This window comes from Talpa europaea (genome assembly GCF_964194135.1).
Source record: "Talpa europaea genome assembly, chromosome: 15".
Lineage (NCBI taxonomy): Eukaryota > Metazoa > Chordata > Mammalia > Eulipotyphla > Talpidae > Talpa > Talpa europaea.
Window position 1 is genome coordinate 2,130,617 of NC_140083.1, and position 17,350 is coordinate 2,147,966.

At 57.0% G+C, this 17,350-nt stretch overlaps 1 protein-coding gene across 1 annotated transcript in view; it reads left to right on the forward strand.

Moving 5' to 3' along the window:
- Positions 1–5,210: 5,210 nt before the first annotated feature.
- Positions 5,211–17,350, forward strand: part of EFCAB6 (EF-hand calcium binding domain 6) — a gene marked incomplete at both ends in the record, with an annotated part of 146,412 nt that continues 134,272 nt past the window's right edge. The window contains 3 exons of the mRNA XM_084254883.1: positions 5,211–5,283; positions 6,180–6,905; positions 7,991–8,057. Coding sequence (XP_084111009.1) covers positions 5,211–5,283; positions 6,180–6,905; positions 7,991–8,057 — 866 coding nt within the window. The remainder of the gene's footprint in view (positions 5,284–6,179; positions 6,906–7,990; positions 8,058–17,350) is intronic.

Genomic DNA, 17,350 nt, shown 5'->3' on the forward strand with positions numbered 1-17,350 from the left:
GATCCCAGAGTAGCTAGTGGACTGTCCAGTCTGCTCTTTCCCAGCGGGCCTGCCCCAAATCATCCATGAACCACCAGCACTGAGGGGACAAAGGCCGGCCCAGCACAGGGCGTGACCCACTGCTCGGTGGAAAGGCCGCCTCCAGCCCCGCTTGATGGAGTTTGCGCCTCGCTCAATGGTCTCACTTGCTCAGCGCAGTCGGCACTTGAGGGTGTGAGGCTGCCCCAGGCTGGGAAGCGGAGCTCAGCTTTGGGGGTCTGCGGTCAGGAGCCCTCACGGGACCCCTACAGCTCCTGAGCTTGGATTTCATAGGAAGACATTGGTATATGTGCTGCCGAAGCGAGCACTCATAGGAAGACATTGGAAGCCCACCTGGTTGCATCTCAGCTCTGTGCTGTGTGGGTAACGACGGCCCCCGCCACATTGTGGGGGGAAGAGTTGGGGTGAATGAGAGCATCTCCAGGGTTCCGGTGCCTGTACCCCACTCCAGGCATCCCTGGGCAGCGTGCTGCCCTCACTGCGGCCCGCGGGGCACGCATGTAACTAAAAGGAGGGACTCATGGCGGGGAGGGGCTCTCAGGCCACAGTAAGCCAGCTTGGGGCTGGGGCGGCTGAGAGGGTTTTTGGGTGGGGGGACTGCATCAGGACGAGGCTGGGGTTTGAGTAGGGCCCTGAGTGTGCGGGCCGCAGTGGGAGAGCCCCAAGCGCAAACAGCACCCCAGTCCCCGCCTCTGTCCTCTGGGGCCGGTGCATTAGCCTGACCTTGGCTGCTCAGATTCCACAAAGTATTTTGGGGACCACCTAGGGTTTCCTCCCAAACACTAGTGGTCAGCTACAGCTCCGCGGGGGGCAGACAGCCCTCCCTCTCTGCCTCTGTTCCTTGGGGACCTGGCCCCTCATTTTTCCCTTCATACACCAGGATCTTCATCTGAGAGGGAGCCAGGAAGGGCCCTCCCACCTGGGCAGGTGGTCACAGTGGACGCGGTGCCCGCGTCACTGGTGGCACAAGAGTGAAGTGGCGTCTATCCTGTCTGCACGCGGCAAGTGGACACAGCGCCCCCTAGTGGCCACGATGCACTCACCAGTGGGTCCCAGTCCACAGCAGAGGTCAGCTGGGGGGCCCTCTGGGTTCTGCAGCACCCAGGAGAGGCCGGGAGGTCCAAGTGTGGGGCAGTGTGACTGCCTTTCTGGGAGCAGAATGGCAGCTGCTACCAGCTGCTCCTGGTAATGGGTAGGGGGAATCCTTGGGTGACTGTTCCCTCGACTCCACACAGCCCTACCCATGTGATATCACTGTCCACTCTTCATCGTAGAAGGAGCATTTAAGACCAGGAGGCACGTCAGTCACATGGCCAGCCTGACTGAGTGGTCTCCCTCTGCTCCACTCCCGTGCCCCTCGGCCTGTCCCCCTGCCTGAACCCCATTCCCAGCCTGAGCCTGGATCACTCCGCTGTAGGCTCTGAATTCACAGTCTAAGGACCCGCCAGTGTCTCTCTCTCCCTGACTTTCGCCGCTGCCAGGGGGTGGGGGTGGGAGCGGGGTGGGGGCCCCACTGCACCTTTCAGCACCCCCCAGGGCCAGCAAGCATCTGCTGTTGAGGTTAGGGCCAGGCCCCAGTCCCTGTCCTTGGTGTCAGCTCCTCAGACAGCCACGGGGTGTTGATGACTGGCATGGTCATGTCCACTGGATGCAGCCTCACCGGGCCATCTCCACAGCCTCAGACTCTGCAGCACGTGGGGCCTGCCTTGCCACACAGTCCTCTCTGGCCCTACCCCACTGCCCACTCCTCAGTCTGCACCCCCTCTCTCCTCTCCGCCAATGTTGCTGGGCCATTCTGCTCCCAGAGAGCCTTCCCCGCTCCTCCTGACTTGGTGATTTCATGCCCACCCCCGGCCTGGAGCTGCCCCAAACCACCTCTTCCAGGAGCCACGTAATGATCTCTGCTCACTGGTGCTGCTGTTTGGGGGTGTCCAGGTGTAAGGTAAGGTAAGAAATATCAGGCTTTTCTGCTCTCCCGCCATTAGGGTTGATGATGGATCCCTGCGGTCCTGAATGATTCCTGAGGGCGGGCACCTGGAATGGGGTGTGGGCGTGCGTAAGTGGATTCACCTGGGCTAAGGCTGCGCTTATAAGGGCGGCGTCACGGGGACGCCAGAAGAACCACGAGAGCAGCAGAGAACAAGGCCAGCAGAGCAGGCCGCAGAGCTCAGGTAGAGTGAAGACTTGCTGGGGGCTGGGAGGCCTGCCAGCCTCCCGGCACCCCAGCACCCCTGCCTCCCGTGTACCTGGTAAATCCCAGTAAGAGCGTGAAAAGCCACGGAGGGCTCCAGGACTCCTCCTTCACCCTGTCTGCTCGGGTCATAGGGAAACCTGCCCTGTGTCATTCCCGCCATTACACCAGGCTTCCCTTTCTACCAAGGACACTAGGGCTGCTGACTGTCAGGGGTTGGCTCTGCAGCGGTGGAGATGAGCAGCCTTAGCCCACAGGAAGCGTGACTGGTGCTCCCCAGGACAGAAGCGCTCTGGGAGTTAGAACCCTGAGTTCCGAAGGAGTGATCACCCCCGTGGCAGCGTATGGACTGGTTTACCTTTGCCACAGAAGCATTTTGTCACTGCTGTCAAGCTGCCTTTCCCAAGCGCACATCGCAGCAGTAGTGAGCAGGTAAGTAGAGGCTGGGTTCCTCCGGCAAGCTGTCCCCAGGCAGTGCTTAGCCAGCTCCTTCCCTATCAGGTAATCAATAAACACTCGTTACCTAACTAAACGCAAATTAAATGCTAAATAGCACTAATTGCAAGCTGTTGTAAGCTCCTGCTCCGAGTTAGTTGCTTGTGACTGTGGGGCTTGCTGGGGCCCAGGCGTGTGAGACATGAAATTGTTGTTTTCAAACTGCTTCTCTATTCCAGAGGGGGGCGGTCTCCGAACTAAGTGTTTGGAGGGCAGGATTCGTGAAAATTCGAAATACCAGCGTTCCACGCAATGGACTCCCAGTTGGGAGCTGTCCAGAGGGGAAGGAAACCCCACGAAGGACCACTCTCTCCATGCCCCCCCACCCGGAAAATGGCCAACTGGGCCTGCTCGTGAATGCTGATCAATTCTATGGAGAGCCAGTGTTCAAAATGCGCCATTTTGTTTCTGGCTGATTGCACTAAAGCAAGCAGATGCTTCCCTGACAAGGTGAGTGTCTGAGAAAGCATCTATTTTAGTGAAGGAAAAATAACCACAATAGTTTTTGCAAGAGTTAATTCTACCCCATTTATTTTTGTTTCATTTTTCTCGCCCAAGGACAGCTCAGGAGTCGGGTCCCGCTTCAGGAGGCCATGAAGAGGACAGCGGGCAGGCATGTCGCCAGCAGCTTTCCCAGGGATGTTCTCACTTCCACTTAGATGCATTTTGTATCCACGTCACGTGTCTGTTCTTCCTTCCTTTATTAAGAGACAAGGCGGAAAGCAGCACTTAACTTCTCGGGGGTTAATCAGTTCCTGCTGTTTATTTCTCCACATGAGGGCATAACTTCCATTTATAACATCATTATTGATTACTGCGAAATAATTACAGGCTTGACCCTGTGGTCCGAGCTCCTAGGTGTACAGATTTGTGGTGAAAATATAAGTATAAGCAGAACCCGGACTGCGGGGGGATTATTGCCACGGAGCTTTCCCGAGCCTCAGATTTTTCTTGATTGGTGAATGGAGTTAGTTTTTTTTTTTTTTAAACACCCTAAGTTAACTTTTGACACGAAAATGAAAAATGTCCCCTGCAAGGGAAACACTTTGGAGTGAAGAGGCTTTTAAATTGAAAAGAATGACACGGCAAAGCCTCAAGGCAGACTAATCTAAGTCACCACTTAAATACGTGGGAAAGCCACTCTAGTGTTCAAAGCAATAAACAGGACTTGAGTTTCCCAACCCCGTGTGGGCCCAGGGACACACCCCCTGTGCGCAGCCAAGCCCCTTCGGTACTTTTTGGCCTCAGGATCCATTTACATGTGAACAAAGTAAGGAGGATCCCAAAGAGCTCGTTTCTATGGGTTCCACCTATCAATATTTACCATGTTAGGAAGTGAAACTCATGAAAAACATTAAATGTGTTTACTAATTCATCTAGAGAACAATGCATCCATTTATATTAACATGTTCAACGAAAGGTTATTTTACTTCGCCAACCCCCCAAAAAATAGTGAAAAGAGAAAACATTTTTGAAAACCTCTTTAATGTTCTTTACGATTCAACCAGGGTAAATGAGAGTCCTGGAGCCCTCGGTGGCTCTCAGGCTTTTACATGTAGTGCAGGTGCACAGCAGGAAGGGGTGAAGGGGGTGGGCAGGTGGGGGGACAGGCGGCCGGTAGGCCTCCAAGCCCCCTGCAAGTCTTCACTCTGGGCTTCTTTCTCCCCTTCTCTCTCACCTGCCTCTGCTTCTCTTGGAGAATTTCTCAATACCGCTGCCGTGGCCCACAGACGTAAACAACACAGCTTACAACATTGTACCAAGTGCAGGTGCCCCATCAGGCAGGGCAATCCTGATGGTGGGAGGGCAGGAAAGTCTGAGAACCATTTGCCCTACATCTGGCTTCGCAGAAGACAGCTGGATTCTGCCACTTCCTCTGCATTCAATCTGTTGCAGGATCACACACCATCCAGCTTCTGGAAACGCCTCCTGTACACGCATGAGAAAATCAGAGCAAAAAGGTGAGAATTGACAATGTTATGATGAAAATAGTTCTGACCACTCTCTGAAAGGGCCCCGGACCATTGGGGTTCCCGGACCACACTTTGAGAACTGCTGAGCAGAGCAATGCTCTCTTCGGGAGGACAAACCAGGACAGGCTGTGGGGCACACAAGGAGGGCCTGGCCTGGGTGAAGACTGACCCCCATCTGGAATGAGTGACAGTAGAGAGAGTGGGTGCAGAGATGTGTGAGACACGATGGGCGTCCATCTGTGTGGATTCTGGTTTCGCCATCATTTCCTTGGGAACAGGAAAATAATCCCCCATTTGAAAAGTTACCCTCCCTGTAACATAAGGGTAAAAGGCATCCTTATCAGGCAAGAACGTGAATCTAGAGCTGAGAAGGCTTGTAGAGAAACAGACTGCTGCTTGTTACCAGGCTCTGGGCCTGCGCACACATCGCCGGAGCCGGGGAGGCCTCCTGCCTAGTGCAGCGGGCGCGCGAGCGAAGCCATCTGCAGAGTTGTGAAGTAGATGAAGCGACTATGCAAATCTGCTGCCTGCAGGTGAAGTCAGTCATTTCAACACCCACTAAAGACCCAGGAGTCCGCTCCAACAGTGAGTGCCCCCTTCACAGCTCCACAGCTGTTCCCGCGCCCGGCAGAGACCAAGCCCCGGCGCAGACCCTGCGGAGGCAGGCGCGCACGGCCTTTGGACAAAACATCAGAACCAGAAGGTTCCCCCACCCCAGAATGACTGTATTTTCAATGTCAATGACTCGCTGTCCCTACTTAAATTCAAAATTGTGTCTGTTGGAACAGCTCCCAGCCGGTCTGTTGGCGGCGCCCCAGACCTGAGTCTCTCTCCAGGTAACATGCCCGGTGCTTTCTTTTCAATGTTTCGTCTGAAAAGGATAGAAACGCAAAGTGCTCTGGCATCTCTCCAAGTTCCTTATCTGCACAGCGTCCTCCAGTCAGTCCTCCGGTCAGTCTGTCTCAGGCCAGTTACTAAACCAGCCAAGGCCCCTAGGGAAAAGCAGACAGGTGCCCCCACGATCCCCGCCAGCGCCCCTCTAGGCCCCCCGTGGGGGTGAGCAGGGGCTCCTCAGTGGGGCTCCTCACGTGAAGCAGGACCTTGGGGCGGGGTCCCCTGAGCCGTCCCTCCGCCCGCTGACGGGCACCGTGTTGGCCCCGGCCCTTGGGCAGGCGGGCTTTCCCTCCATGTCAGGCCCCGGGACACTGAAATGGACTTGGGGACCGGGCGATGTGACTGCGTCACTGATGCTGTCATTGGTGCCGGACTTAAATAATTCAGGGGTCCTGCCTCAGGGGGTCCTGCCTCGGGGCCCTGCCTCAGGGGGTCCTGCCTCGGGGGTCCTGCCTCGGGGCCCTGCCTCGGGGGTCCTGCCTCAGGGGGTCCTGCCTCAGGGGGCCCTGCTTCAGGGGGCCCTGCCTCGGGGCCCTGCCTCGGGGGTCTTGCCTCAGGGGGTCCTGCCTCAGGGGGCCCTGCCTCAGGGGGCCCTGCCTCGGGGGTCCTGCCTCAGGGGGTCCTGCCTCAGGGGGTCCTGCCTCAGGGGGCCCTGCCTCAGGGGGCCCTGCCTCGGGGCCCTGCCTCAGGGGGTCCTGCCTCAGGGGGCCCTGCCTCAGGGGGCCCTGCCTCAGGGGGCCCCTGCCTCGGGGCCCCTGCCTCGGGGGTCCTGCCTCGGGGGTCCTGCCTCGGGGGCCCTGCCTCAGGGGCCCTGCCTCAGGGGGTCCTGCCTCAGGTGCGGCTGCAGCGAGCGGGCGGCGCCCTCACGGGGTCTCCCGCGGAGCCAGGAGCTTCAGCCAGGGCTTTGGCTGCCGGCCTCCAATCCCCCACCCGGACCCCCCGGGTCGCCGCCCAGGGTCCGAGCAGCTGCCCCAGCCTAGGCCTCGCGGAGCTCCGGCGGGACCCCACGTCACAGACGCCGCGGCAGGACGCCCGGGCCGGTTCTGAGGCAGCCCCGCGCCCCGACAGCCCCTCCGGCGGAAGCGGCCTCCGCGGGGGCGGAGCTCCGGGCAGGCCTGGCCACGCCCTTCCGCTCGTCAAGCCCGCCATGTCCCGCAGTTGGCCAATCAAAGCTCGGCTTCTTGCTGGGTGCCGAGACGGTTTGCCCAATCAGCGCGCTTCCTCGTCGCTCGGCAACAGCGTCCTCGAGACGCGGCGTGGGCGGACTCCTGGGGCTAAGCGGCCTGGGTCCGCGCGCAGCTGTGGCCCCGCGGGTAAGGCGGCACCGTCTGGGCCGCGCATCGGCTCGCTTCGGGCGCGCGCGAGCCCAGGGGCGGAGGAGGAGGGCCCAGGCGGGCGGGCAGCCCCGAGGGCCCCACAGCCCCGCGACGGGCGCCTCCCCGACCCCGCGACACCGGGTGGCCCCTCGTCACCCCGCACAGGGCGGGCGGCTCGTCTACATTTCTGACACGTGCGTGTGGCCGCCTGGCCGTGCCGGCTCCGGGGCTACTGCCCTGGGCCCGAGAGCTGCCGTGGCATTTGGGAAGACAGGCTAGAAACAGGTAGCAGGTCCCCTCAGGAACCCCCGGATCCTGAGGTCACAGGGGCCGTGTGTGGCAACGCCTCCCGTCCCTCCAGTTTACAAAACACCGTTTTCAGTGGCCCCCACAGCAATCTTTTGAATATTACTTAGTAGATGAAGACCTGAAGTGAAGCCTATGGGGTGATGGCGACTGACCGAAACCACGCAGTGAGGAAAATGCAGAGCCAGAGCAGACACTCAGCACTGATGTCTCATGTCAAGATCTCGAGTCTTTCTAGAACATTCGTCTTCCTCAGCCTTTGTTTCGCCAGGCCTGCCGCCCACAGAAACGGTGTTGGGAAGCACTTTGAGAAATGTCCTTTTGCACAGAGCTGACTTACACCGCAGCTCAAATCACCCCATAGGGTGCCTTGACCCTGCAGAGAGAACTCTCGCTTCACTTCTGAGGAGACTAATAATGTTTTACTAGTGGTACACCCTCCAGTGGCCCCCAAAGAGCGGACTTGCAGAAATGCTGTGGAAAAACAAAACAAAATTGGACTTGAACATACTATAGTTCCTTCATCTGGCTTTGAGCCTGGCTAAGTTCTGAGATTCGAAAGTGTATCATCGTCCTCTTGATTATCTGTGAATATATTGCCGCCCCCTCTGCCTGACTGCAGGGCATATGGAGGCAAGGGCCTTGTTTGGTTACCTGTGTGTTCGTTTCCTTCTGTTTTCCCTTTATGCTTGACCTGTTGTAGGTGCTTGTAGATAATTGTCAAAATGCTTGCCTGAGACCTTACATTTGCTCTCTTATCTGCCTTCTGTTTGCAGCTGTCCACCTCTTCCTCATGCACAGTGACCTCCACAGCGCCTGTGCTGTGGCTCCTGCAGCCAACTGGTCCGTGGAGACAGAGCCAGCGGCAGGAGGATGTCCAGCCTGGTGTCTGCCCACAGCGGGGCTCGGCCGGGAGGCCGCTGGCTTTTAACAAGGCAGTTGCTTTAATTACACTTTGGGCAGGTGTGTATTGAGAGTGCTGTTCAAAGTGAATAGTGCAGAGAGCCCTTGAAGGTTTTCTTGGATGGCTCCTTCCCCTGCCAGGATTGATGCGTGAGAGGAGAGGAGCTGCTGTGAGCGAGACGAGCGAACAATTGCTTGCTTGCTTTCCGTGCCGCGGGTGAGCCGGCGTTTTTATCAAGTATGTCACCTAAAAATACCCCAAATGGAGGTTTAGGCGATTATATAGATAGGTTGGATAATATTTAAACATAAATTCACTCCCAGCACAAGGCCCGCTAGGCTGTCACCCGTTTGGCAGGGGCCCATAAAGGGATGTTTTTGGTAAAGCTGACTAGAGACACCGCAGGGAGGAGAAACCCGGCCAGCACAAAGGAGCTCGTGTTTTCCCCTTCCTTTTTCCTGGCTTCCGTCTTTCACCCCTATTTTGTTTTGCTCCCTTTGTTTCAGGCCATTGTCATTTTCCTCTCCATCTACTTGTGTGCAGTTTTACTGCGTGTCCTGCTGTCGCTCCTCCTGCTCCTGGCTGATGCTGACTGACTCGTGTTCTAGGCACAGTTTTGGGACTCACATGTTTTTGTTTAGTCCTCACTGTCTCCTTACAAAAAAGCGCAGTTACTACTCCTGCTTGATGGAGGGGGCAGCCGGGATTCACCAGCCGGTGAAGTGGTAGCGTGGGGTCCACTGCAGGGCTGCAGGCAGCAGAGCCTGAGCTCCCCATGTGGACACCACTCGGCTCACTCAGCTCTGAGGTGACCTGGGGAGCACAGTAGATCCTCACGTAATGTCCATAGTTTCTGGGAAACTACAGCGTGAAGTGAGGGATGCATAATGAAAGCAGGTCCCCGAATAACATCATTTTGTTTGAGGTAGGCCACTTTTTTTTCCCTCTTCAACGTCGTAACTAAATGACGTTGAAGAAAATGACATGGTACCCAACATGCCACAGAACTGTGGACGGGGAGACCAGGAGGAGTGCAGGTAGGAGAGCCACGGAGGGTGCCGAGAGAGAGTTCAGATTGTCCACAAATGTTGATCAAGTCAGCTTGCAAATTTCACTGTCCACTTCTTGGCCACTCCAGGAGAAAGAATAGCCTTGGAAATCCAGTTGACTTTGTCCAAGCAAAGAAGCACTTTAAGTCCTGGGGGAAAAAGCAAGCTTTTCTAATACCAGGGCCTAAAAGCCATTTCTCTGGGGCTTCATCACAGCGTGGGGGTGGGGAGGGTTCTTGATGACCACTCAGTGGCAAAGATGTAGGCTAGTGACCGCCTGTGTAGGGAGAGAATGTGGACCATTGCATTTGTATGGAATTATTGAAAGATTTGTGACCGGTAGTTTTCAGTGACACCTTCCGAGCCCCACGGGTGTTTATGAATGGTGTTGTCCCGCCCCTGGGTTGGTTCCTGTCATTTGTTTGCTTATTTCCTTTAATAGTTGTTTATTGAGGGCCTGCCACATGCCAGCCTGTGTGGCTTCGGGGACACCACAGTGGAGATCTGTAGCCCTCCTGCCGCGGGTGTGTAGGCCCTGTCACTTCCTCCTGCTTTGGCCTTCTCTGTTGTCCCATAAAACCTGAGCCTGCCTCATGCCTTGTACTGTGAGCACCTACCTGCCTCTGCCCCCTGCCCTCTGATTCATCTTTTTCTTTTTTTAAAAAAAAAAAGATTATTTATTTATACAAGCACTGGGTACAGTCAGAAGCGTGGGAGGGTGAGAGGATTCACCAGAGCCAGAGTGAGGAGCAGAACAGGCAGACTGAGGAAATACACTGCTGAGGGGAGCAGTGGGCATGGCAGGAGAGGTCTGCTTGACATGTGGGATCCCTGCCAGGTGGCTGCGCTGCAGACTGCGGGCAGCTTCATAGCCCAGCGCTCAACTGCTGCGCCACCAGGGGAGGCCCTGATTCATCTTTTTGTAGATTCCTAGGACCGGAAAATAACAACAGCCACCAAAGAGTGGTCACAGCCTGATGTGGTGGGGCGCTTGGACACATTCCTGGTCCCCCTTCCACAACCATCAGGGCCTTCCTTACCCACTTGGGGGCCACTTGTCCCTGGAGGAGCTGGTGAAAGCAATGCTTCCTGTCTGTTACAAAATCACCAAACACACACTTTTGCATTTAATCTCAGCAACTGTGAAGACCAGCAAACACCTGGTGGCCCTTCCCATTGGACCGGGCAGGAGTAGAGAGAGGCTGTTTCCCTTTGCAAATGAGGAAGTGGGGCAGGACAAGATGGTCTCACTCGCCAGTTGGCACCCTGGATGGTGGAGCAGTCTGACCCCATGTCTTCTTGACTCCAAGGCCGTTGCCTGAGTGTATACCGGGTCACGAAGGGCGCTTTATCACGTGTGTCCCCAAATAGAATAAAGCATCCATTTGATCTCAGAATAGATGGAGATTTTTCTCAAGTATTTGAATTTAAGTGCCAAAATCTTTCGTGCTGCTTGCAAGTTTTTCCACTTTAGTCAAGCGATATTTCCTGCCTAGAGATCGGTTCCAACCGTTTTTGCTTTCTGATGCCATTTCTATTCGACTGTGCACATTTCTTGCTCTTGTGTTATGTTTTCTGGATGCCAAGGCAGATGGATGGCACTTTTGTTATGATTCTGATATAAATAGCATCTGTTAAAACTGGACATCCGTACTTCTCTGGCAGATAAACAAATACGTCCGTGAAATAGCCTCCTAACTGTGTCTGGCCCGTGGCTGAGAAGCATGTTTCATGGTCTGGCTCGGTGCTTGGCTGGGGAGTACAGGTTTTGTAATCCTTGCTGATTTCTAAGGTTCCAAGTTCCAAAGTCATCATCTGCTGATGTCTTAGAATTCTCTTTATTTAGAAAACCTGAGCGGAGGGTGATATAAAGGCAAGGCTGACCCTCAGAACGTGCCACGGGACCTTGCTTCAGACTCCAAACACTGTTTAGCTTTCAAATCCAATAGTAAAATTAGCCCAACCTCCTCGCCCTCGCAGTGTGCGATGCTGACAGCCGAGGTTCACCCAGAAGGAGGAGCGATGGCGCGCTCACCGGGCCCTGGTGCTGCAGCAGCCTCGGTAGCACAGACTCGAACTGGGAGGGAGTCACACTTTATCCTCCAGCCCCACAGAAGGTCTTGGGATGCCAAAGGTGCCTTTGACCTTCTCATCCTTTCTGTTATTCGATTAGCAAAACAAAACTTAAGATCCAGTTCAGTTCATTTTGCTCAGGGAAGAGAGGGGTGAGAGGCAGGGCCTGGATCTTGAGAGAAGTGCGCCAAGTGGGAAAGGATGTGTGTGTGGTGGTTTGTGGTTGGGTGTGATTGTGGATTGTGTATGGTGTATGTGTTGTGTGTGTGTGTGTGTGATATGTGTGTAGGGTGTGATTGGTTTGTGATGTGTGTGGGACACGTGTACAGTGTGTGTGTGGTCTATTTATGGTACGTGTATGGTTGTGTGTGTGAGATGTGTGTGTATGTGGTGTGTGTACGTGTGATTGTGATTTGTGTGTGGTTGTGGCATATGTGGGGTGCGTGTGAGTGAGGTCTGATTCTGGGAAGGGCGGAGCTGATGTGTGTCCACATCTGATTCCTTCTGGAAAGGCAGACCCAGTCTCCTGGCCGTCCTGCAGTTCTGGCAAAGCCACCCGATGGGCCCGCAGGCCGAGCGCCTCCCTTCCTGTGGCCTGGCCAGCTCAGTAAGCCAGAAATCTGCCTGCCACCCGGCTAACCCCACTGTGCTCTTCCTTTTCAGAATTCACAAATTCAGAAAGTTTTTCTTGAAGGAAATGAAACTAAATAGCACAAAGGCAAATCATTGCGGTGGCAGAGTGAGCAGCACCAAGACCAGGTGAGCTGCCCGTGCCCGTCCGCCTGCGTCCCCAGCCTGCGTCCCCAAGCCTGGGCGTGGCAGAGGCAGCCAGCTGGCCAGGCTGTGCTCAGGTCTCCCCTGTCACTCGTGTCTGGTTGGTGGCTGTTGGTCATGCTTCAGGCGTGTCCTGTGCGCTGGTTTCTGTGGCCTCAGGGCTCCAGGGCCTTCTGAGGTGTAGCAGAAGGCAGCCTCGGCCCCCACAGGTCAACTGAGCAGCCCTGTGTCCTGTGCACTGGTTTCTGTGGCCTCAGGGCTCCGGGGCCTTCTGAGGTGTCGCAGAAGGCAGCCTCGGCCCCCACAGGTCAACTGAGCAGCCCCAATCCGTGCTGGTGGGAACACGGTGTTAGACGGCACTCGCTACTCTGTTGCCGGCGTCCTGTTCCCACTGTAGGTGGCAGCAGTACCCACATTTTCCTCCTTGCAGCCCCAAAGGGAGCCACTGGGCTTCGCCAGCCTCCCAGTACCCTGGGGGCCTGGCTGCACTGTGAATAGGACCAGTGGATGCCCCGGTCTGCGCCTGCCCTGGGGCAGGGCTGAGTGGGTTCAGCCCTGGCCTTCTCCCAGGCTGCAAACCCAGCCCCTGGCGAGAGGGACCCACCTGGACGGTGGGCGCGGGGTGGTACCCCAGACCTGTGTGTGTCCTGGCCCCCGGTGGCTTGGTCTGTCATCACATCAGTGTGTGGTGGAGTCTAGCTGGGGCTCGATTCTGACTTTGACGTGAGACATCCTGTCCCCGGGGAGAAGGCGCAGGACACAAGCCTGCCAGCCTGTCGGGTCTGCGTTGGCGCTGCCGCGGTGGACAGGCAGATGGGCGCACCCGCCCCCGTGACGGCCTGTGTTCTCACTTTTATCTCCATGTGTTCATAGTGTGCGCCCGCAGGACTCTGCCTGTCAGCGCGGGCCTGAGAGCTTTCATGTCCCGTGGATTCTTCTGTGCGTTGCGGCGCTGATGGGCGTGGTGCGCGCCTCTGTCGGAGGATGTGAACTGGAGAGTTTTGGGTCGTGTCCAGCCTGGTTTCTGAGTCTGCGTGGGTGCGGGTGTATCTCGAGCACTAGGCTGAACTGATGCTGCAGGAGAAGGGGTTTGTTGAGTGAGGTCTGGGGGGGGGGGTGCGTGAGACTGGCGTGGGCCCTGAGGAGGCGCTGTCAGGGACGCCAGCCATGCCTCAGGCTTGGAGAGCCGTGCTCCCTTGGCCACGGGGCTTCTGCTAAGGTGAATTCAGATGACTGGCTAAATTGGTTTTTATGATACCCTGTCATTTGGAAAATATTTGTAAATCAGCTCATCCTTATCATCTGCACGTGGGGAGAGTGGACGAGGTTGCCAGTCAAGTCTGAGGTACTAAGGGGGTGGGAGGCTGGGATGGGGGAGGTGGGTCTGGGCTGCAGAGGGTGGCAGCAGCCTCAGAATCCTAGTATTTCATGAGATATCTCTGTAGACAACTTGCTTTTAATTTTCTATGTGATCTTTGGGCAGGTTGTGGAATTGCAGGCTATTTGATGAGGGCAGGTATCCACTGAGGAATAACAGGTTTCTCTTACCCTGTGCGAACCATCGTGTTCTTAGCGATGTGCAGGTGAGATAACTAGGGTGTGGGAGTCAAATCAAGCTCTTGACCCCATGAATCTATCTCTTTGCTCTCCAGTTTTTAATTTCTCCACCTTTAGAAAGGCCTGTGGTCTCTAGCTCACAAGGCCAGCAAAGCAGGGCTCAGCTGTTGCTGCCCGAGTCCAGGAGAACCACTTCACCGTGACATTTGCTCATCTTTCTGCTTCTTATGGGCACCATCCAGGGGTCAGGGCACATGAGCCTCCTTGGGAAACTCACCACCCGATACAGATCAGCTTGCGGCTCCTGAGGGCGGAGGGGGCAGCCCGTGCGGGCCCTACCTGGCTTTGGACCCGAGGGTCTGGGTGGGGCTGAGGACCTGGAGTTCTGAAGGGGTCCCAGGTGGTGCAGATGTTGCTGGCTCCAGGCCCACATGTGGAAAACCGTGTTGACAGCTTGGGCTCTGCCTCGACATGGTTTCAAAATCAAACGTTTTAAAAATGGGAAATAAATGCATTTAAAAAGTTATAGTCTGAATAGCAATAAAAATCATGGCATTTCTGCTTGAGGTATCCGCAAATAGATCAGAGGCCCCCACTCTACCTTGAGATGAAGCAACAGATCGCTCGTCCACCAAGCCCCGCGCTGGAGTGATCTCCGTCACACACTCATCCGCTCTGGAAAGACGGGGTCACAGTCCCCACGCGCCCCGCCAGCCAGCGGGGCCGCGGCTGCCGTGGGGATTCCTCGTGCCTGGCCTTTTAAAACAAGCTGGCATTTTCTGTAACTCCTGAGTCAGGCGGAGAGCCTGCCCGAGGGGCCTGTCCTCCGCCTGCCTCTCGACCCCAGCCCGTGTGTGGCCGCCGGGTGTGCTGGAGGCGGGGCGGGACGCGCGCAGCCTCCGTGGCCAGACCCTTCAGGGGGGGCTCTCGGGCCTCTCCCGCCACATCTCACTGGGCTCCCCACTGGCTCTTACGATCCTGCAGGTGGTAGACATCAGAGGTGGAGAAGACCCAATAGGCCACCCAGACTGGCCTCCCCCGGGAGGGGGCTGTTCCCCGCAGCGTCCTCAGCAGCATTAGAAGGAATTACTTTTCGTATGATTATTATTTTTTAAATGCTGTCTTCAGCTAAGTGCTCCTCGAGCTGGACGGCTTTGTGTGCGGGCATAAAATGCACACCAGGCAGCGCGTCTCCGGCGATTATCTCACTCCTCAGGTGGTGCAGCGAGGCAGGAGGCCAAGGCCCCGGGATGCCTCGTTGTTATTAGGGAGGGAATTTATGGACAAAATAAAGAAGGCTGTTCTTTGCCTCAGCAATGCCCACAGCAAGAAAGGCACCCCCCCTACACACACACACACAGGGGACTCTCCACTGGCAGAGACTTGCCATTGCCATGGCCTCGGGGAGCGTGTTAATGAGTTTGTAAAAAGCAGCAGGAAAGCGGTGGTCCCCCTGCCACTGTGAACCTTATACTCCCCTGGGCTCTGCTCTGGGCTTAGCACTTGTGCAGTCCTGGGGGGCAAATTGCCTGCCTGCAAAAGGGCTAGTGGTGAGAGGTGAGGCCCGGGGAGGCCGGCCCGGTGGGTTCCCGGAAATCCTGGCTCAAAGTAATCCCCTCAGTAAGAGCTAATTGCATTAGAATAATCGCCCCACTTTCTTCAAATTCTTCACCCGCTTGAGCTTGTCCGTTTCTTGTCTTGTCCAGTTGTTTCGGCCACACCACAAGGTCCCATCGCCCTTGGTGTGCCTTTCTGAGCGGCGTGCGCCCACCTCCTCCTTCCCTGCAGGCCCTGCTGTATCCCACTGGCTTTTAAAAACCCTGACCTGAATATCAGGTAACCCTCCGCCCACCCGCACTGGTGAACGTGGCTGGACACAAACACGCCGCCAGGGCCTGGCCTTCTGCCCTGTGCATGGGCCTCAGCTGGGCTCGTCACACGCCCAGGGTGCCGTCCTCCCGCTCGCTCTCCCCCACTTGACCCCTCTGGACAGCCTTTCTGTTCTTCGCCCCCCTCCTTAGTCTGGAGACCACCCTCCCACCCCCTCGTGCTGCGAAGAGCCGTGCAGGGCGCCTGCTGCCCGCGCCCTCTCCCCGCGTGCCCACTGTTCTGCGACTCCTTTGACACTGGGCGAGCCGTCCATCCCAGCTCCAAGCCTGAGGGGGGCCCTGTGGGGATCAACAAGTCCCCCCACTTCATGGTTCTCTGCCTCGCCCCACATCACATGTCAGTGTTCAAACGTGCCACTGATTCTCCGTCTTCAACTGCTCCCTTGACGCCCATCCCTCCCCCAGTTATCACCCCGCTTTTCTGCTTCATAGCAGGGCTCCTGGAGACAGTTGTCGCTATTTACTGTCACTCAGTCTTTGCCTGGAACTCACTCACGCAGCCGCCCCCCAGCCGCCCACTTGCACCAGTGGGGCTCCTGCTGGGTCGTCCGTGGCTCCCGCGTGGCCTGATCTGAGCAGCAGTGTGGGTCCTCATCTGCCTGGTTGTGGCCGTAGCTGCGTGTAGGGTAAATAATTGTCAGGCTTTTCCGCCCTCCCGCCATGAGGATGGATGATGGACCCTGCGGCCCTGAATGCGTGCCTGATGGCGGCGCCTGGAGTGGGGCGTGGGCACGCGCAGGTGGGCGCACCTGGGCTGAGACTGGGCTTGTAAAGAGGGCGTCACGGGGACGCCAGCAGAAGAGAGCAGAGCAGGGGGAGCACAAGAGCAGAGCGAAAGAGAGAGAGAGAGAGAAGACTCGCTGGGCGCTGGCAGCCTGCCAGCCTCCCGGCCCGCTGCCTGCCGTGTACCCGGTAAATCCCAATAAAAGCCTACAGAAGCCACCGAGGGCGCCAGGACTCTCTCCTTTGCCCGCCTGCTCGGGTCACAGAGATCCTGCTCTGGCCCTTCCTGCCGCTTCACCGTGCCATGGGCTGCCACCCGCCCTGGGGTCCCTCTTTCCACGCGCGAGGCCCCCCCCACCCCCTGACCCCCCACCCCCTGGCCGCTCTTCCCCCTCTCCTTCGCTTTTCCCTCCTCTGTCCTGAGCTGGACGTCGGCGTGCCCCACGCTGGGCCCTGGCACCTTTTCTTATTTTCAGCCTTTCCTGGTGGGCCGGTGTCACATGGTGCCTTCACACGCGCACGCTCCATGTGCTGACAGCCCCCAGCTACACTTCAGGCCCCGCGCTCCCCCGCCCGGATTCCTCCATCCAGGGCCTGTTGGGTGTCCCAGCCCCGTTGCTCCGGTGCCATCTCCGCCGGCGCCACTCCGGCCGCCTGCCTCCTGCCTGCCGGTCAGATCTGTGTGAAAACACGCCGGCCTCTTCCTTCAGAATCCGGCTGGATCTGATCACGCCTCAGCGTCTTCACCCGAGCCGACCCCGCCTGCTGCCTGCTTTGGCCTGAGACCGAATTGGCTTCCCTGTTTCCTCCCTCGCCCCCATAAGCCTATTGGGGGCCGGAGGGGGCCTTTAAATGCCAAGGCTGGCTGGCAACGCGCGCTGCCGCCTTCTCTGCGGGTGACGCCCGCTCGCCGCCTCTCCGTCCCCGTGCCAGCCCCTGCTCGGGGCTCCGGTTTCCCACACAGCCTCCTGTTGCCTTTTTGTCCTCGTCGCCTGCCTTAGACCTTTGCTCAGTGCCGCCTGCTCTCTGCCGCGTTTCTAGAACTTAGTCACGCGCGCGATGGACTTACTTGACGGCTGGTCAGCTGATCTCCCAGAGGACCAGCTTTTGTTTTGTTGTTTTTTTCTATTTTTTTTCCAAATCAAATTTCATCTATTTCTGCTCTAA